General features: G+C 37.4%; 1 protein-coding gene across 3 annotated transcripts in view; it reads right to left on the bottom strand.

Moving 5' to 3' along the window:
- Positions 1–21,885, bottom strand: part of ATRNL1 (attractin like 1) — a 433,474-nt gene that overhangs the window by 110,442 nt on the left and 301,147 nt on the right. For 2 of the 3 annotated variants that reach the window (XM_066190863.1, XM_066190866.1), the window contains exon 27: positions 5,015–5,122. The exons of the other annotated variant lie outside the window; for it this stretch is intronic. In XM_066190863.1, coding sequence (XP_066046960.1) covers positions 5,015–5,122 — 108 coding nt within the window. The remainder of the gene's footprint in view (positions 1–5,014; positions 5,123–21,885) is intronic. 3 annotated transcript variants of the gene reach the window in all.

The following is a 21,885-nucleotide window of genomic DNA, read 5'->3' on the forward strand; positions in this document are numbered from 1 at the left end:
ATGACTTCAGTAAGCAAGAAGTGCAAATATGCAAGAAGTGCCTTTGATAGTTCCTGTTACCAAGTACATATTGACTTTATGGTCACTGGAAACAAGGTGACCATTCGAGGGAAAATTTCACCATTATGTAAAATAAATCATTACTTTTTTTGCAAGGGCAGTAAAACTATCCTCTGATACTGAGACTAATATTAGGAACTGAGCATATCAAGAGCAAAGCTGATGATCTGTACCAAGGAGTTGGGAAGAACCTGTTCCCTGGGATTAGACATTATGTCATCAACACAATGCAAGTGCAATGCTGATGAAGCATGCAACTAGGTTAATTTTGTTCAAAATAAGGTAGGCTGCATTTTCAAAAATTATTCACTAACTTAGTCAATTAAAAAAGAAAATGAACACACCGTAATGAGATTTATTTGCAAACCAAGCTAAGAAGTCTCTTTATTGGCAAGAGAAGCCAGCAGCACAACATATTAATATATACTACGATTACTTAAACTCCAAAAATCTCTAGTACAGGATTTTAATGTGTTTTGATAAGTCACTCTAATCTCCAGCAGCCATTCTTTGTATAAAATGATAGTTCCTTGTGTCAGTGCACACCTTCCAATTATTTACTCAACTAAATGACAAATAATGGTCAATATTTGCTTCATACTTATCAAGAGTGCCTGAATTTCAAAACTTATTTAATGCATCATAATTACTCACTAGAGAACATTATTTGCTAGAGAAACAAACACAGATTTTATTTTAAATTCAAAATTTTTGACATCATCACACCTTGTCAGAAGCAGAGGATGGTCTAATATCTATGACAACTCTAGGGGAAATGCAGTAATTTAATGGGAAAATTACTGAAAGATCTACTGTGTGCTTTTCTGCAGAAATAATTATGAAATAACATCGATTTGAAAAAAAGAATAAATCCAAGTAATACCATAAATATATCAAATGGATGATCATCACAGCAGTAAATCTGCACTTGGTTCCTCTGCAGGCAATACACGCCTGTCTTTACTCCAGTAGATGCAGCAGAGTGGATGCTGCTGTTCAGAGTCTTAGCACAACCAGACATAAAGCATTTACAAGCAGTGTCTACCTTATCTTACATAAAGACATAGTCTGTCCCCATTTCCAAAAAAAACAAAAAACAAAAAACAAAAAATCCCAGAAATTAGGCAAAGAGGAAAATAAACCCTGCTTTACTTCTCAAATATACAGATTAATGGAAATGACTGTCAGCAGCACAGTAGAAGAAACTCTTTAATAGTGATTCACATTTTAGGGAAAAAATAATTTGCCTAAAGAAGGTTTAAAATATGATGATAGCCTAAATGATTTAGCTTTTGGTATATACTGAGAAGTAAAAAGCAACCAAGTCTGGAAATGGCTCAGGTGTCTGGAAAAAAGAAATGAAAGGAATAAAAAACATTTTAACACTGAGGGCACTGAGTGCCAAGAAGCTCAGCAATGAGTATCTATTGATCTATGATGCTACTTTGATTTTTTTTATGATTCTTGTACTGAAAAAAATTATGGTGGTATCACAAAATAGCTAATGTTCTCAAACTCTCTGGACAGGGTGTTTCTGCTGTTTTCTGGCTCTGCCCTTAACAGCCTGTGCTGTGTGCTACTGCTGACAAGGGGAATTCTCTCTCTCCTTTACCATCCCCTGGGTCACTAGTGACTTCACCAGAGCTGCTCTGGATCCAGAGGGCCACTGCCTTCCAGACTTCCCTTCCCCTCCATCACAGTAACTTTAGATTGTTCTTGTTCTCCCCAGGAGGGAGTGAGGGGTGTCCTCAGGGGTGTCCTCCATGCACATCTTCCTTGTAAGGGCTCACCCAGACTTCATCACTTCCAAGCAATGCAATGGAAATCATTACAGAAGCAGGTGAAGATGCAGATTAGGACTAGTATGGGTTAAATATTATGATTATCATGGCACAACACGAGTGGGTATTGCTTGGTCCATTTAGAATTGGGACACTAACATCAGAATCATTGGCAAGGCAGTGGTTGGTGTGATGCAGCTGAGGAGGAGGGCAAGGGAAAAACAAAGTCTGCTTTCTTTTGTTTTAAGTTTAAACTGACAATAGAAGATTTAAAAGTGGTTATAAGGCCAACACGACAGAATGGATAACAAGATGAGACTTGTTCATGTAAAAGGTGGCCCGAGGAGGAAAAAACTGATAAATAATGTTGTTTAAATGGGTGAGAACAAAGGCTATTGCCAATGCCTAAAAACCCACTCAGACAGCAAGGGAGGGGAGGAATATGATGCAGATTAAAGTTTTTTGAAGGAGTTAATATCGAGAGACTGTCATTTTGTTGGCAAAACATTAAGAGAGACTGACTGATAGAGATTCCAAAATAACTGAGGTTCAACTCTCCTCTGTAGTGTTTCCAGGATTTTATTTTAATCTGTTGCAAATTGCTGCTAACTGAAAATAGACCCAAATATTATCAGTTGCATTGTAAGTCCCTAAACTAGGCAACCACTTTAAGAACAGTATTTATACTCTTGGGGTTTTCTGAAAACTGGGTAATAAGTGCCTGACTACTGCAAACTAAACCTCTACAGTGAAACAGCTGCTCTGGATATTTACAAATAAATATAAAATATAGCTGTTAAACCAAACAGCATCCTGGCATTACCACATGCAGTCTCATGGATATGGCCACGTATCAGAGCATCAGCATTAAGGCAGAACACCAGTTGTACAAAACCAGCACCACGTGAGGCAGGTGACATTAATGAACAGCAGCTTTACTGTGCAGCCTGAACAGGAGGCTTGCAGCAATGTCTGGAAGAGTTCAGTGACATTACACAGTGCCCAAAGGGACCAGGGATCAATGAGGTGTCGCTGCAAGTGTCGGAGTTATTACAACGTCAATAAAAGTATAACAACAATGTCCAAAGTATCAGCGAGTAACACACGATGTCAATAAAAGTGTGAGGAGAGGGAATGCAATGCACCATCATCAAAATTGGAACCCCTGGTATATCAGGGCAAGATCTCTGCAATGCCAACAGAACATTTTGAAGTTATCGTATATCCTCATTTTTCCACAAAAGATCTCCAGCTTTTAGCCTCCCATCAGATATGACAAAATTATTAAAGTTGTTTAATGATTTTAAATTAATACAACAAAATGAAGTTTACAGCTATTTCATATTATTCTGTTCTTAAGCATTGTATCCTGGAAATGAGGGACCTGGATTCCTCTCAGCCCAAAAAAGCAGATTATGAAGAACAGAACAGCAACTAAAACTTTTAGTGTCCCTTCACAAAAAAGCCTAATATAGCTACCTTATTTTTGCAGAATATATGCCAAAGGACAATCAATACTTGAATCACATTCATTTATTCCTCAGCACAATGCTTTTTTTTGGAAATAGATCAGTATATTATAGTTCTGAGGAAATCTTGAATGGACTTCATTCTGTGTATAACTATGTATTAATTAGGAAAAAAACACTATGGATGCTGAATTCTAAACAACTGCTGGAAAACGCTTGGCTAGGAAAAAAAGAAAGTAATAAAAACTGTAAAATATAATTAAAATATTTTAGGATCTGCCTCTTTTAGTGCTAAATAAAAGACATGAGAAAGAAAATGTAGCAATTAACTTGTGATGTTTACTTCTAAAGTTTAATTAAATAATCAGTATGTACAAAATTAGAGTTTGGAAGCCTCATCTTCCATTCACTGCCTCCATTTGAAAAGAAAACAGAAGAAGATCTTCTCAGATACCAGTGCAAAGACAATGAAATCACATTGCAAAAAAATTAACTTTAAACTGCAGTGTAATGTGTCCTCAGCTTGGGAAGCTGGAGAGGTGTTCTGTTCCAAGATAAGAGGAGGCAGAAGTAAAGTGGTTTTGGTGAAGAATGTGAGGGGTCTAGCATTAGGTCAGAAAATAACACAGCTTCTTCAAAGAGATTTTAAGAAGTCATTTTTACTCACCATCTATTCCAAATATTTAAATTGTGATAGTGAGAACAATTGGGATGACTTCCTGTAGAGCAGCAGGACAGGACACATCACTTTGATAAGTACTCAAGAGCTGGGTCTTTTTCTTTCTGCTATGCTTTTGTTTTTCACATTGCTCATTCTCCATTAACCTTGGAGGTTTGATAGATTGTATTTAATCTTCCATTGAGATTGATTATTGAGAAAAGTAAGAGAAGCTTTGAATTTAAGAATTGGCAGCAATGAAGAGTACAATCTTGAAAGATTTCAGAGCTAGCACACCTCACTCTCAGGTCCCACCATAAAAAGGGTGAAGTAATAACTGTAAACACAATATTGTGAATAAAGTTAAAGGTGTAGAGGATCATCTCCCAAAAGCTGAACCTAGATTAGATATTCATTATTATCCACATATTGTAATTTTCCCTCTATTTTCAGGTGAAACTTCTAGAATCCATTTCATGCATTATTACACCATTCCAATATCATACTGCTTTGCAAATTACTATTTCTTTTTCAATGTACTGCGCTTGCAATAAAGGAATGCAGTAACGTAGCCATCTCCTGCAAACAAAACCATGCAGTACAGTCTGTATGCTTTAAACCTCTCTGTATAAAACAACACTGATTTTTTACTCTAAGGTGCTTTAGTTAGTTAGGTTGTTGTAATCTCTGTTAATTAAGATAGATGTTAACTAGATGGTACTGTGTACTTGAAGGACTGAGCATGACATTTGCTGCCTCCTTAATGCCCGAGTCCTGCATTCCTTCAGCTCACATCCATCACACGAGGACTGCCAGGTGAGCTGACTGTCACCCCAGCCCAGGCTAATAGATTCTCCAGCGGCTTTTGGTACAGCTTATGTCATGAGATTAAAACTCTGTGCCTTGGAAGTGACAAAACACATGTAGCTGGGACTTGTCAGCTCCGGGTAATCAGATGCTGCCTGGTTTCAGAAGCAGATGCAGGTGAGACTGGCAATATAAATATGCAAATCACAACAGTCCCTTGTCAGCACCACTGTTCCTACCTCTAATGGCCCTCGTAGAAAGTCTGTTTGCTCAGCTCCTACTTCCAGTGCTACATCGACAGAAGCAAAGGGGCGGCTGGCCATCTGCTGTCGCTCCCGCATAAGTTGCTGATGAGGAAAAAATGATGTTTTAACAAAACATTAAAAAATGCACCAGATATCAGTCTGCCCTACCATACCTCCCATTAAAGCATAAGAATGCAAACAGCATGCACACAGTCATATTTGTGATATTGAAGTGAGAAAGTTATACTAAATCGTAATCATCACCATCTATATTTACTCGAGAAATGAGCACAGAAGGTTATGATGCCTACAAATGGCCTTTAAGCTTGAACTCTGACAAACTTTCCGAATGAAAGCTTCCCTAACTGACTGTTCTCTCTAAATAACTTTGCTATTTGTGTAAGTTGCAAGCAAATATAGGAAATGGATGGTAAAAATAGCTGAAGTCTAATTCCACTGATAATGAGTGCATTAGAACACCTGCCAAAAAACAAGTCCACTTGGCCTTCAAATTTTCATATTTCACAACTAAGCCAGATGGAGTTAATAGTGTCAGGACTCAATTTTATGCAGGATCTTTTCTGCAGTTACTTCCATATGAAGAATAATGTGTCAGGATTGGGAACTCTGCACCAGCATATTAGAATACACACAGCTACGCACACAGAGCTTGTATAATCCCCTCCAATCATACCAGTGTGCACAGAATTCCCAAGCAAAACCACAAAGTTAACTCATATTTCTTCCTCAGTCTGTAATTATAATGCTTATTAAACCATGATGAATAAAAATGATGACCAGCAGTAGATATTACAGATCTAACTCCACTGGTTCAGTGCAACTAATGAAAGCATTATTAAATATTTAAGGTGAATGAGTCGTGCAATTCAAGTGGTGTGTTCCTTCAGCTGAACAGGATGTCACAGCATCTTGAAGAGACAAAACGCTTGCAAAAATGATTTATTAGAAAAGATCTGTTTCATTTTCTTAACGTTTTTCTCCCTGTTATCTCTGTAAAGCTTAAAACATTAGAAAGTGTTGTCTGAATGTAAATGACACTAGCACTGTGACATACTGTTCATAAAAGCCTTTGAAATAATAAAAGGTATGCAAGCAAATATTTGCTGGCAGCTTACTAATAAACACTGTTGATTTAAGATCTGTTACAAAGCAACAAACTCATTTTGTAGTGCTTCTTATGCGTTTTGCCTCGACTTGCATTTTAAGATTGTCTATAGAAATTTAGAGACACACTTGTAACGTTAAAAGCAGAGCAGAACAGTTGCCTCTCAGTGCACTGCCAGTACATTCCCAAGGCCTGGATTTTACAGCCATGCAGTGTGTTTGTCAGCAAGCACCTGCACAAACGGCCTCCCAGTATATCACACCGAGAGGGCAATCAATATGGCTGTGGGCAAAACTGCACGTTTTATATGGAGAATAAATAAAAGCCAAGTATGAATAGCTAGATGGTTAAGAGTTATGGTTTTAACCCTCTACTTCAACTTGAAGCTGGTGGTCTCTGTCTAGGATTTACCTCAGTGTTGATTTGTATCAATACAATTTACTCATAGATTTTGCAGCTGGGAAGAACCACTATGGCCCTCCAGTCCCACCAACTTAGCCAAGACCACAAAAACTTAAAGTATAAAATACTGAGTCACTACATCCTAAAATTAGTATTTGTACCCTCCTTTTCATTCTAAAATAACAAAAATTAAAGAAAAGAGTGTTATTAGAACAGTCCTGCCACATGGAACTCATTATGGTATTCTAAGTCTGCAGAGCTATTGGCAAGTGCTTACTTTTTAATGGGAAACCAAACACTGTTTTAAAGAAATAGAATTGCTTGGGGAAAATACTTAAACGAGCAGAACAACCTATGCTCCAAATGCACCTACTACTATTTTAAAGATTTATTTAACAGAGATAAAAATAAATATATATTTGATACATTCTCTGGTTTTTTAAGGCCAGTAGGTTTCTCCGTCTCCTCTCCTGGTCAGGCATCCAGCAAAACCTTTTCATTCACAAGACAGTCCCCATAATTTTGATAGTCTGCCATTTGAAAAGAGTGCTACAAAGATTCTTAATTAGCTCTGTAAACAAGAATGAAGACTTTAAAATGTTTGGTTGCCCATAAAGCGCTGCTGATTTTGGCAGCTGAGCACTTGCACATCAAAACTTGCTTTACTCAAAATACTGCTGCTTTCCCTCCATCATTTTAAAGCTCACCATAAGGTACAGGACAGGCAAAACAAGATGCAGTGAGGAGAAATACAGGAAGATATTATGATGTTTAAAATCAGTTTTGTGGCTGGAGAAGGTCACTGACTCCCGCCAACAGCAGCTGTCCATGCACCAACATTGGGACAAAGTTCTAGAGCTTCCAGCTATGGGGAATTCCTGTATCTCACCCACAGGGCAATAACATGGAAACTTTCTGAACATATGTTTCATGAGAAGAGTGAAAAAGCTCTTTCTTATTTTTCAGAAAAGAGATTAAAAAAACCCCAACAAAATTCCCCCACAGATTTCATCACAACTGAGGCAGAATAAACATGGGATAGTGGAAAGTGAAACTACAATGCTGTTACTTTTTGTATACTCAAGTCCAAAAAATTTACTGAGTTTAAAAAAATCACAGAAACATGCCACCCCCCCCTCAACCCCACACTTCTCCAGTAATTAGGGATATTCACTTGGAGACATCAGATAAACAGATAGTATTAACATGTAATATTTGAATATTTTATCAAAAATTTGATCTATAGCGTTCAGAATGCAGGCACATCTCTAAATATTCACTTTAAAGTATAGGAAATTAAAAATATAATTTTCTCAGCATAGGGCTGAGAAATTCAATGAGCATTTATTTGACTGAGCAGACAAGCAATTTCAAGTTCTACCATAATTTTAAACCTCATTAAGTACAAGATTATTGACAAGATTAATTTTTTAGGCATCTCTATTATTTTACAGCAATTCCAAGGTATTAATTTATATCCTATTGAGAGTTTTTCACATAAAGTATAGAATTCCAGCTGTCTTCAATGAAGAACAGTAAGATGCTAGGACACTATAAATTAGGTCAATTTCTCATTGAACACCCATATAATTTTAAAACATTTCTTCAAAACCTAACCATTTTGGTATAATTATTTCCCTATCATGAAAACATTTCAGATGATTCTGCATCAACATGTAGACATCCTAGCCCACAGATTATGATAATTTTGAGTTTTGGTGTCCTAGTGAAATAAGGATTTTGAAATGGGACCTGCTTTCCAATCTAGAAGTTTATCTCAAGAAAGCAGTTGACTGGGAATGAAATTCAATTTTACCATTGATCAAAAAAATTCTCATGGGGAATACTACTCCTCTGATCAATGCAGTTCAGAGTAAATGAAAATGTTCCATGGCATCTTGTATGTGCTACAATGAAGAAATGTATTCATTGCAAAGTTCTTATTTAAGTAGAAATGTTTTGATATTTTTTTCTCTTGGTTGATAACATTGCTTTCAAAATATTTTAATGCCTGTATTGTATTTATGTACAATAAAACACTCAATGCAAAATATGTATAACAGTGAGTTAACATTAACAGAAACAGTATTTCAGCAAACTCAGGCTGACATGTTTCAAGTCTTTTGTACTTTGGGAAATGTTACCATTTTGCTTCTTTTTCACTTCCTTTTTTTTTTTTCTTTTTCTTTTCTTTTCTTTTTTTTTTTTTTTTTTCTTTAAGACTTGCTCTCTCATGTGGAATTGGATACTGTTCTTCTGACTAGCGCTGCTTTTCTACGCTGTTCACCTTCCAGTATAACTTCCCTGGAAAAGCCCTAATTGGAAAAAAAAATCTAATAAAGTGCATGGGTTGTTAGGAGCTAGGACAGGTGTGCTTTCTCATTGTTACACAGTAGCAGACATTCTTGAGAGACTGATAGATTAGGAGAGCTGAAAAGGACGAGGCCATTTTAGTGCCATAACAGGATGAAGAGAGCAATCCTTCCAAAGATCTTTCTGTTGCTGTTTGGCACCTCTAATGAGTTGCCGTAGCCCACGGGCAACCAAAGGTACCTGGAGTGTGCCAGAAGGGTGCACTGACCAGTGTGCATGCCCAGGGTCACACAGGGCAGCTGGACACTGGAGTAGGAGTAAGAGCTGGTAAACACCAGAAAAAATGTTCAGGAGACTTCTGACCGCCAATCAGAGCCAGGAAGTCTCAGTACACTGCTCCAGAAATAAGGGTATGGCAGGTGGGAATGTGTCTATTATTTTAACAGCAACAGCTGCCTAGGTTTTCTAGTTTTTCTTCCTTCACATCTTAGATAGGTTTGGTTTTTCCTCCTAGATCACATCATTATCAACGTGGTACCAGGACATGTATGACTTTGTCAAGGGGAGTGTTGAAAACCAGGAAGATGGTAATTCTGCAGCTCTCTGAAAACTGCTGTCTAGTTCAGTGCTGCACAACCCTCCTAGTGACAAGGATTTTCCAAATGTCTAATTTGAAATTCCTGTTCTGCTTATTCATCCTGCAGCTCTGACTTGTCTGCGGTTACAACTTGGTCACCTCCTTTGCTGCTTCTGTACTGTCAACTGCTGATGTGAGTAACATCCAAAGGCTACAACAGAAGTGTTAACAATGCCATGCATTAAATCTGAGTTTTATACGAAAAGTATTTGCAAGGAGAAAAACGTCAAAACCTCACGGAGAGTTGCATTGACGAATTTCTGATCACACTGCATTTGACAAGCTCCAAGGCTTAAGAAAGTTAAGACTGCATGTAAATGTATAGCCCTGCAAAACTAGAGCCTCTCTAAACAATGAAATTCACCCATTCATTAAATATTCTTGAAGGTTCTTACTGCCACATCCAAACAACAGAAGTAACTTAAATGGACTTACACACATCTGTGTGGATCACAGATATTTTAGTTAGAAACACAATTTAATTCTCTTCCCAAATCTTAAGTTCTCATTTTCAAACTGAATTATACATAGTGATATTTTAATGAAGCTCTGATTATTCACTTTAATTTGCACAAGACAAAGCTTGCCTTCTCTGTAAATTTTCTCATTGTAACTCTTGGTGTTGAAAATCTCTTCATATTAAATTGGCTATTTATATGGCTGGAAAGGAGAGCAGATTTCTCATTTACATGTTGAATAAACTATTTGACTTGGTTAATTCCCAAACCAGCTGCTTTCACTGGAAAGGCAGATCACAGCCACTAAACTGTTTTGTTGGGTTTTAGGTGAAACAAGCTCACCATTCCATGACTGCATGAGGTACAGTGATTTTAAGAGATGGATAAAAGCTGGCGTAGGAAACCAAGCAGCAGGAACAGCCATAGTTCTGACAGCAGTCTGACAAGCTGAATTTGGTCATTCCTTCCATCATGAACTTCCTAAACAATCATTTCCCTCTGCCTCATTTCCCACCGTGCTAAGTGGAAAGTGCCCTGACACAAGAGTGCATTCAGGTAGGCAATGGGATATTACAATGATGGACGTGGTATAACGTGCTATTTGCACTGCAAAATAGAGTCTGTGGAAACTTCCTGAGATACCGGGGCCTATTCCATGTCACTTTCTTTTAAAATTGCCTGAAGAAAAGGTGCTCTCAGGCGTGTGCAAAGGTCTGTCATGGGAAAAAAATGAGAGGAGTTATACTTTTTGTCCTAGCTTTATACTGAATAAAATGAAGGGTTATTTAAACTAGACATAGTCCAGCAAACAACAGCTAAGACATACTTAAAATACAGTGTACACATCCCCAAAAAATAACAGTTCCAAAAGGTCAAGTTTTTATGTATCCCTTTTGGAAACCAAATACCAGTCGTCTGCAATTTCCCTTGAACAAATCAAAATTGAGAAAAAAAGATGAGCCCTGAAAAGGTCATTTTGTTGCTAGATCCAAGGAACAGATATTTAATGTATTGCACATTAGCAAGCAAAGAGCAAAATGTGAATCTGCTGTGACTTCAGCTTTCAGAACTTTTTGATACTGGAATAGAATTCCCATCTCTAGAATGCTGGAAGTGGCACCCTGGATGATGCACATTTGCCGATAATTTATGGGAGATCATGTTATAACAAAGTTCTGTTTGATCCTTCATATCTTTTCCCTAAAGAATACTTTGGCATGGGGAGATTTTTTGGGTGCTAAGAATCAATAATAAACTCAAAATCGAATTTTCTGCTTTAAAATTTAAGAAGTGCTGAACAAGACCTAATCCTATTATCTCTTTCACTTGGATCACGATGAATCCATGTTGCACATTTACATAGACCTGTAACCAGAAACATTTTAAAGGTTCCTAAACATGTACTTAAGTCTTTCAGCAGGCCTTGCTAATCCCAGAATTGTGCTCTTATCCCTAATCGAGTGGGTCTAAAAAATCCTTTCGGCAAACTGTTGAATATTTTGCTGTTAGCTAGCAGAGCCATTTTCAGCTGACAGAAAATGTCTAAAAATGCTTGTTCTGCAAAGTGATTCTGTGTACAGAGAAAAGAGCCAGATCAACTAACTATAGATGTTGAAATGTTTCCACAGAAGACATTCTGTATTTGCCTAAGGAGAGTTGTTTATAAGTGAATATATTAAAATATGTCTTAAAATTATTTCAGAATATGAAAGAGAGAGTCAAGTATCATATGGTGCAAACTACCCCTTGGAACTCTCATCTACAATGGTGCCACATAAATAATGCTTTCAAAAATGTTTTCTAAAGAACTACTTAAAAACATAACTACCATTTCTTTGAGTGAAATAGTCACAGTGTGAAACTTCCTTCAAATAACAAAATATCAGCCCTTCCTATCAACATTGTCAAGCCTTTTGACATGAGGCACCATGAATATTATCCATCATTATCATAACTGTTAAAAACCAGCTTTAGTTACTCAAACAACAGATGGCACCTTGGTAATGCCCAACTCTTCCTAAAGTAACTCAAATTGGTTTAAAGATAGTAAACATGTTCTGAAAAAGGAAACTGGGTTTAAGTGGTACTCCACGAGATCACTCGGTCCACCCCTGTGCCTTGGTCCGACACAGGGGCAGTGTGATCATGGTTCTTCTGGTAGATGTGTGTTTATAAAAAAAGGCCACAGTGGTGGAGGTTCCACAGTCCCTCCAGAGAACCTAAATTAAACCTCCATGCTGAAATTTAAGCCAATTGTTTCTTGTACTGTCTGCAGCGGAGACCATTCCCTCTACAAATGAGGAGAAATCTCCCCCAAAACTCTTGCGTGCTGTACAGGAGCTCTTTATAAATCTAAAGTTTCCCTTCAACCTTCTCAACTGTAAACAAACATGGGAATGTAAATGTTATCTCACCACTCCTGCTCCCATCTTCGGTGCTTCCTTCTGTCTCTTAAATCAACACCAGAATCAGATCCCAGTAGAAGCCCATTCGATGCACGTTCCCCTTATTACAATGAAAAACTTACATCCAAGAACTTAAGAATACATTTTGACATTCACTTCCCATTTGTCCAAAAGGTCTGTTAACCTGTCGTACCAAGAAATTTGATTTGGCTTGACAGAACTTGTGCTTGAAAAAAAATAACATTTAACTTCTTTGCTTTCTTCTGCATTCCTATAGATGATGTAAAAATTGTTTATCCCAATACTTTCCTAGGAATTAACAATAAATTGGCTAGTGCCTAATTGCCCAGCCCGTCCTTTTCCCTCTTCTTTTCTTAGATAGGAATTAACTCTTGTCATACCTGAAACCTTGGAACTGTGAACGACCCTGGAATCATGTATGTAATTAGCCAATCCTCTACATGTTCTAAAATAAATTTAACCAGGCTTTGAAATCTGAAAATATTTAGCAACTATTCTCCTACCCATTTTTCTACTTTACTGCTTGATATTGTACCCCACTTTCACTGCAGGTACTTCGGAACTTTTTTAAAGAGGCCCTAACTAAAGCATTTCTTTAAAGAGACTATTTTCCTAGCACAAAGTCAGAAAAAAAAGCAGTGCACATACTATTACTTTAAAGAGAGGCTAAAGTGCAGGACGTGTATATCTTAATTTGCAAACATAGTCTTTTAACCTACATGACAAAAAAAGGGTAGACACTAGATTTGTTTCTTCTGTGAACCGATGTGAAAAGTTGCAGTCCAAATTAAAATGACTGAATTGGAGCTAGGCCAATTTATAAAAAGCTGAAGTGTCTGAAATGTACCTGGATCCCAGGCCCCATTGTCACTTCAGGTGATCAAAATATTCAGATTTTCTTTCCAGATGACACTGAATTCAAGGCTTATGTTTCTTTTTCTTCATTCTTTAATGAAATCGTAACATGTACAAAAATTGTAAAAGAAGAGAAATAATAATACTGAGTAGGAAAACTGGGCTGTACTTCAACAAAGGTGAAGTTTGCCTTTATTATTGCCTCTGATTCTTTAAAACCATCTATTAGTTGAGATTACTGGTACACTGATAAAGTGACAATGTAAATTAAACTTTTTAGGTGCAGCACCACTGACAATCACAGAACCATCCTAAAGTGATCCTTCAGAAGCTCCTTAAAGCACAAATGATATTACCATTAAGGAAGTTAAACTGGTGTTATACCATGACTGACTGATGCCTTTAAATGCTTTCAAGCTTTAATCTTTAGAGCATTTAGCCGAATAACCATCATTGTCAATGCCTTGCAAAGGGGACCAAAAAAGAGGTACCTTGACCAGTGTTCCTGCCTGTTTCAGGATGGAAATGCCCTGACCCACATGAATCCCCAGTGTAAGGAGCTGAATGGTCACACTACAGTACCTGGTGCTGCTGTCTTGGGTGAGTAAAGGCCTTCTACAAAATCCTTAAGAATTTGGAACCTGTGTCACGAGGTTGTTAACTCCCTTTTCATTAAAAATGAGCCTCATTTTTAGCTCAACCACTGCATCCAGTAGAAGTTTTAATATCCAGTATTTTTCACATCAGCCATTAAATTACAAATCATCAGTAAAGACATAGTTTTAAGTTATAGCCAAGATCAGAAAAAAGTCTGGTCACTCCGAATGTACAGAAGTTCCTTATAACAAATCCCATCCACTTGGCATCTTCAGAGAGAATGGGTTTGGCTAATCAACACAGAACTAGGATACCCCCCTGAAATCTGGGTGCTAGCCAAAGAAATACTCCAAACTTCACAGATTTGCTCACCATACTGGTACATTCAGGTCAGCAAGAATTTGGCACGCGCTGCTGGGGGGAATGGCCTGTGGGCACAGCCAGCTCAGGGGAGCAAGAGGCTCTGAAACTGATGCAGTTCTGCTGTTTGATCAGAGTGATAATGTGAATTAAAGCAGCTCTCTGTTCATGTTGCCTCTGTTTGAAACTGATTTAGCAGATGTGAGATGCTACACTTTCAATGGGGGTTGCTCAAGAACACTTGAACAGTAAAAGCTGATGGAAAAGCTTTCCACTCCTGCTAGAGAACCAAGAAATCAAGGCCATTGAGCATCCCCTTATCTTTGAAAGAAACCAAGGAACCAAGACAGTTTGCTCTGAGCTCAAATATCTTGAACAGAAAAGTACAAAAATCAAGAAACTGCAGACAGCAGAAAGTCTGAAAAGTGTAACATTTCTATGGAGAATTATTTTAAGAGTTGAATTGCTATCTAGCAAGCTGAAGGGACGAGAACCTGTCTAATCTCCTAAAATATTTCAGCTATATCAGAATTTCAGAAATAGAGGGTTTTCAGGTATTAACTACACCAAAACACTTAAATTTCAGTTCTGAAATAAAAAGCACAACACTAATTCCCAGAGACTACCTTGGCAATATCTGTAGCAGCAGAAGTCAGGTTGCCATTCTATTAATCTTAATAATTTTCTGCACAAACCAGCTGCAAACAAGGAAACCTGACTTTCCCAGTAGTGTTCCTACAAGGGATTGCACCAGTCTGTGTGTGTGCATACTCTACAGATTAGAAAGAAATACTGTGAAGAAGTTAATCCCTCCCTGCTGCCACACTGAGACTTTGAATATAAAAGTGACAGAGTGTAAATCAAAGCACCCTGGCATTTTGAGCTCCAGTCGGACTGTTTCAAGAGAGAGAAGTGGGACGATTTAGAGTTCATCAATTATATCACATCAAATTAGCCTCTATCACAGGCTTGGCTCGACAGCTTTCATCTATTTTAATTTACAACAGAGAGGACAGCCAAGTACAGGATTGTGGCAATGACATAGTCAGAGGGAAGCACAGCAGTTCTCTGTCACAGGAATGGAAGGTTTGTGTGAACAGCCACTTCAGCTGGGTCAAACTCTCCAGCCACGTTTAGTTTATTTCATTTGCTTTGATCCAACAGCCCCCATCCTCATTTATGGAAGCAATGTACTCAACATATTTTCCACAGTTCTGCAGTCACCGTCTTTCTACAGACTCTGTTCTGTATACATCCACCTTACACAGTGATTTACCTTTGCAGTTAAATCCTTAAAATAGATGAGTAGACTAGTGGAATGCTATTGTAACTGTATGTGGTTAGGACATAGGCTAGCTACCTTAAAGTAAAATCACTATCAGTAAATTGTTAGAATTTGCCTTCCAAATGACAGACTTTAAATTTGAATTTGCCATGGTTATTTGAAGACACTGACAGTGCAATAACTTAAATCACAGTGAAGCACAGGAAAGCACTGAAGGACCTTACACAGATGTAACCTCACAAAACATTTTACATTAAGAATTCATCCCTTTGCTATGGTTGTGATCCCAAGCACTGTGCATCATTTAAATTGCTGTTTAGAGGCTTAGACAGATTCAAACGGAAAATGGGCCTCGTGTTAGCACTGCATAGTGGAGAATTTGCACAAGGATAAAAAGCCAGCTTTACTCTTTCCACCTACAGTAAATCCTAAGAAAGAAACAAAAAGACACTTTTCCTAACAGCATTCGGTTTCCCTCTTCTCCTAAAACCCTTCCTTTCCTTAACACAGGAAAATGAAAGTAGGAATTTTAAAATGCTTATATTGCAATGATTACTTCACCAGGATGAGCAGGGACTTCCAAAAGCATATTTCCACACAGTCTCTGTGCACATTGGAATTATGTGCAATTCACTTTTACCTGCTTTCCTCTAATATGGCCCATTTCCAAATTAAATACTGAAAGCTCTAGGCAAGTCAAGGTCATCTTTCCCATTCCTTCACTTCCTCCCCAAGCTTGACTTTGCTGGTAGGATTTTAAGTAGTAAACTACTAATAGGATTTTTATGGCAGTCTTAAAGGGTTTTATTAAATAATTGTATCAGATTAAAATGCTTAGGGACAAATAAATTATCAGAATTTCTGACTGTTACATTTTAGATACTCTCACATGATATTAGGAGTGATTAGCTGGAGCAAAAACTTAAGAGACAGTATTATCTCTTACCTGGAATCTTAATTGGCTCCTCTTTATATGCAGTCTTACACAGTTTGTATAAAGAGCAAATGAATATAACACAATATATTCATGACATTCCTCTTAGAAAACTGAAAACATCAGACATTCTTATATTCTGCAACAGTATGTCCCTTTCTGGATAGGAATCTTTTACCTGCATTAGACAGAGCTCTAAATTTCTCAACAATGTGGACTTATTTTCTGCTATTGTTTCCAGCTGGATTGGTTTAAAATGTCAGGGAACCTGCTATGTGTTAATAGGTTTTTTTTTAATATGGGCATCTGCTAAATGCTTTCAAATTGACACCACCATAATATGTGAGACAGATAGAATTTCATTAATTGAAATTTATTTACCAAGAAAAAAAGCCAGTAACATCCTTAATTGGGAGACAAAAGAAACCAAAGATATTATCTATGAGTTAAAGGAGCCACGCATCTCAATGATTTTCCTCAGCAGACCTATATTTATCACAGTGCATGCAAAGCAAGGACGTGCCCTCAGGAGCTCCTTCAAAAGAGCATGACAACGATGATTTGGCTAATTAATTTTCCCTACTTATTATGAATTGAGGGAAGTATTCTAAAATGTGATGCTCAAACCCTTCAATGAGAGTTTTGATTTTCTTACTTGGGGCTGTGGTGGTTGGTTGACTATTAACACAGCAAAAGATATTTCTTGATTATGTGAACTTTGTCATTTAAATAGATGTGTTTTAACAAACTCTCAGGAATTCAAGATGATATTCACCTCTGCAGGGAAACATTTATATTCTCTCTCCCATCTAACTGAGGACCAGCAAACCTTCTCTATTCTCATCTGGGTAAGGATCCCACTAAGTATTAGCTCTAGCACAGGTCCAAAATGGCAAATGACAGCAGGGAAGCCTGGGACACTGCAGAGGAGGCAGCTCCTTCCTGTGAAGCAAAGATCAGGCTCCTCTCAGTGAAGGTGAGCTGAAAGACCACAAAGGTGTGAAGTACAAGAGCAGTGGTGGGATGCGATGACCTGAAAGGATTCTCTGATCCGTCCCTGCCACACATAAATGAGATGCACTACAGAAGCCATTAAAGGTACTACAGGAAAAATTTCTGGATAATGCCCCCACTGCAGTTTCCCTTCACTTGTGGAGAACTTTCTCCACCAGTGATCAATGCCAAAGGCAAACTATCCAGATTTGGCACTGGGGATGTTGTACTCTGCTAATAGGTCCCAAACCCTCAGCTAAGGCCAGCAGAAGGGAAGGATGTTTTCCCTCCAGTGGGTTAGGAGGGGTTTGGAGCTTCTCATGCAGTAGGAAATCTTGCTTTCATTGCTCAGTATAACTATTCCTTATTCCCACACTTCATACCAGTGTGGAAAATCCAGTTTATTTAAAGGCAGGCAGCTTGGCAGTGCCGGGGTACAGGTCTGAAAGACCAGCACCAGCCGTGATTCTTCTTTTGTGCAACCCTAACATTTGCATTAAGAGAAGGCAACATGAAAATCCAGCAGCACAGACACCTTGAGGACAGGCGAAGGGAGACTGAACAGTCCCACTCAGTGAATTATTAAACTGAGTGTTACCAAATTAAAAATATACACAGATACAGGTTACTTTAACCACATCTTGTCCTTCATGTCCTATATGGCCATTTTTGAGGGTCAGTACACAGGAGCTACTTTTACCTGGGTAAGTAGCTCCAAACATATCCCTACAAATAATTTGGATATTTTTGGTGACTGATTATAATAATTTTTTCAAATTTCTACCTGGTTCAAAATGCAAAGAATCATATTATCCCCACAGGTAATTTTTTCAACATTTTATGAATACTCAGAGGAATTAGAGAAAGTTCTAAGATTTTTGTTTTCTGACAATTTATATTTTTTAGCATGAAGTTACAATTGCCAACATCCATGATTCAAACACAAAAATCCACTCTATGTAAGAACCCCTTAGTGGCTGCTTGACATTTACTGCTTTGTCCATGCTCAAACACAAAAGGTGGGCAAACAGAAGTAATAAATTTGGTTTCATATTAGGATACCCTTGCACCTATAAATTATTGATTGTAATAATACAGCCTTATTAGAAAATGAATAATTTTCAAAGAGGATTTGAACATTTGCCTTATTTTCTAATTTATCAGCATTTTGATTCCTGATGAATGAGTCTTATGATTTCAACAGTAAAAGTTTGCTTGCAGTTATATTTCACTGGCCTTTAAAATAACGTGCTTTCATTCCTGTCCTACAGGCAAAAGTCATTTCTGAGTTTCTCAGTTTTTGATGGAGGGAAATTTTGACCTAATTTTCTGAAACTTTAAAGGCAAAAGATGTCAACAATTCTTAAACATGGTTTTTTAAACACGAGTGCAATAAAAGGTGCTTCAATAAAAATCAATATATGAAAATTGTGTTTTTTCAAATTATTATCTTTCCAATTGGCACCAGCCACATCCAAAAATCCTCCCTTAGGCTGTATCAACATTTTAGATATAAGGTGAATATATGAATTAAAACAATTTGGGACTATTTATGTTTTTTTCTATTATATCAGTTGGTATCAGAGACCAAATTTCTAACATAAACACTCTAAATTATCTTGTCTGTCATAGCTCTCCTTATTCTGAAAATAAAATAGGTGCCTTTTTGAAAACCTACTATTCTGACAATCAGTTTACACATATTCCAGCATGGATTTAAAAATGTGGTTTTATTTTAAAAATCCTGGCCTGATTACAAAAGTATAGGTTATATGGTTTAGTACTCAGAAATTAATGGTTTGTACCTGAATTAATCCAGAGAAAAAAGAAAAAACGTAATTGGAATTCACAGATGCTGAAAACACAGCTTGAGCCACTTACTCCTCTTTTCTTCATTTATATTCAATAAATCAAGGCTTACTGCAGCTGAGTATCCCAATTATTATTATTATTATTATTATTATTATTATTATTATTATTATTATTATTATTAAGTCCCTGCATTCTAAACCACTTACATACACAGCAGAGATCAGGTCCTTCCCTAATCAGGTCCTTCATAGTTTTCAGAAAACAGGAAACACAGTGTGAACCACACTGAGGAGAAGAGCTGACACCACTCAGACTGACAAGGTCCAAGTTAGGCTAAACCAGAATAGCATTCCACATCTTGTCAATGAAAAATCCCCCTTGTTTAGTTCTCACTTAATGAGAAATGCTGTTTTGTTTTTCTGATACATTTGAAGTTGTGTGTCAAAAAAAATATTTTTGCCTTCAGTCATGCATAGACATCATGGAGACAAGTGGATTTTTTTCTACAGTTTGATTCTCTTGAGCATTAACACAACAAAATATTTAACTAGTTGGAGGGATTTGCATAAAGGAACACTGCAGTATTTAGGAGTGATTAAACACAGTTAAATCTCTAGAATAAAAATCCTTCCTTTACATTTTCATCCATTAGCTCTACTGCATATGTAAATGGTTTGATTTGGAGTAACTAAAATACTAAAAAATTCCTTGTATTCAATCTAATGTAACATGTATATTGAATACAGTTATTTAAGCAGCCACACCAGCACATGTAATAATTATACCAGCATTTACTGCAACTACAAGTAGGAAAGGATGGCAGGATATTGGCATTTTTCTTTCCCACAGTGTACAGTGGGTTGTTTCAGATACTGAGCTCATTCGAACACATAAAACATGACTTTTTTTAGCAAGTCGAAGTAAGGCTTACACAGAATGAATGCAAATAATTTACATACATATAGGTGTCCCAAATTTCATGTATTCTATTTAATTCCAATGCATTTAGGCTTCCACAGCTGAGTAAAGAGGAATTTTTAATACAGCTGGAAAGTGAACTGAAGAATCCTGTTGGCTACAGACCTCTGCACAATCCAAGAGACTCTAAGCCAGTTTTCTCCTCTGAAGAAAGTGTCAAAATACACAACAGAGAGCTGCCTGGAACTGCAGCACCTTCTGAACATTTCAGAGATCAACATTCACCTGGCCCAAACCAAAACAATTCAATTTTTCACACACTCATTGGAAAGCTTCCCTGAAATATCTTATTTCTCATACAAAGCTGACATTTAGATAAAGTGGTATTTTTAAAAGAATAATACTGCTATTTAGCTTTAGTAACAAATAATGAGAAACATTTAGTGTAGGGATCATTGCCATAATTTCAAGGATTTTACTAATTCTGTACATAGCTTGAAGTCATTCAGAAATGTTTCTGATCCTATTGTACATCAAAGAATTACAGGAATTGTTATGCAGACAATAAACAAAACTGACTTGTGTGAGGTAAGACACAGCCATGATGAGAGATGACACAAAGTTTACTCAATTTACTCTGGGGTTCTTTTTGCTAATCTTGTATTTCCAGACAATATTTTGGCCCTTTAACATACCAACTGCAGATGGGTAGTTGTGACTCAGCTGCACAAAGCAGCTCTTTTATTTTCCTCTCCTGGGGCACTCCTTGTCCAGAAGGAAACTCATTTCACGTCACCTCAGCTGCCACTGGCAAACTCACCAGCAGTGCGGAAGAATCAAGCTGTGATATGTCAGGAAGCAAAAGGAGAGGCTGGACCTGCAGTGTACTATATGCAAAGAGGACTTCTAACAGCACTTCACCTGGACATAAGTTATATTTACTCTCCAAAGAGTAAACCTCTATCTACCACCCTACTGTGGGCCATCCATTTCAGCTGCATTTCTCAAAGAAAATTTATTTAAGAGGAATGTCACCCGTGATAGTACTATATATATATATATATACATGCACATGTGGCTCAATGCAGCAAGCTTTTTTAACAGTTTCATACGATTTCTAATAAAACGTCCAATTTTTAGCCAGATTAACAAACCAATCTGAACACCACGCTGCCACAAACTCCTCAAACAACTGGGCATTACTTGTGGGCCTATTGCTATTTCTGCTAAAAAACCCCAAGGCTACAAGACACAAAACTTTGCAGACATCAGCCAGACGTTGGATATGTGAAAGTCTCCTTAAGTATCTGGTGGTTTTGGAGGGCTGTGCTTTAGCTTGGTGCTGCAGACAATTGTACCAGTGCACAGAGCTTGGCTGCTGTGTTTCCTAATGCAAAATGACACGGTACATTATTTGCCACATCAGGAAAAGCAGAAACTATGCCCTAAGGCGGAACATCCTGAGTCATAATTATTCAATTACCATGTTTAAGATCATCCACTGTTGTGTGAGCACTGTGAAAACAAGGCATAATGAAGTGGGTTACACCAGGTCTGACATTTCACCCTTCTGTCTGATCATGCTCACACTGAGGATTTAATTCAGTTCTGTTGTATGGTTCCGTGAGGCTTATTTTTATCTCCATTTTAATATTAAACTAGAAAACATTTATGCTTATATGTTATGGAAGTATTTCATGCTATGGTAAAAAAATATTTACAATCTATCTGAAGAGCACACTTAGAATA

This window comes from Chamaea fasciata, unplaced genomic scaffold (assembly GCF_029207755.1).
Source record: "Chamaea fasciata isolate MVZ Bird 193981 ecotype frontalis unplaced genomic scaffold, bChaFas1.0.hap1 SCAF_9, whole genome shotgun sequence".
NCBI lineage: Eukaryota > Metazoa > Chordata > Aves > Passeriformes > Sylviidae > Chamaea > Chamaea fasciata.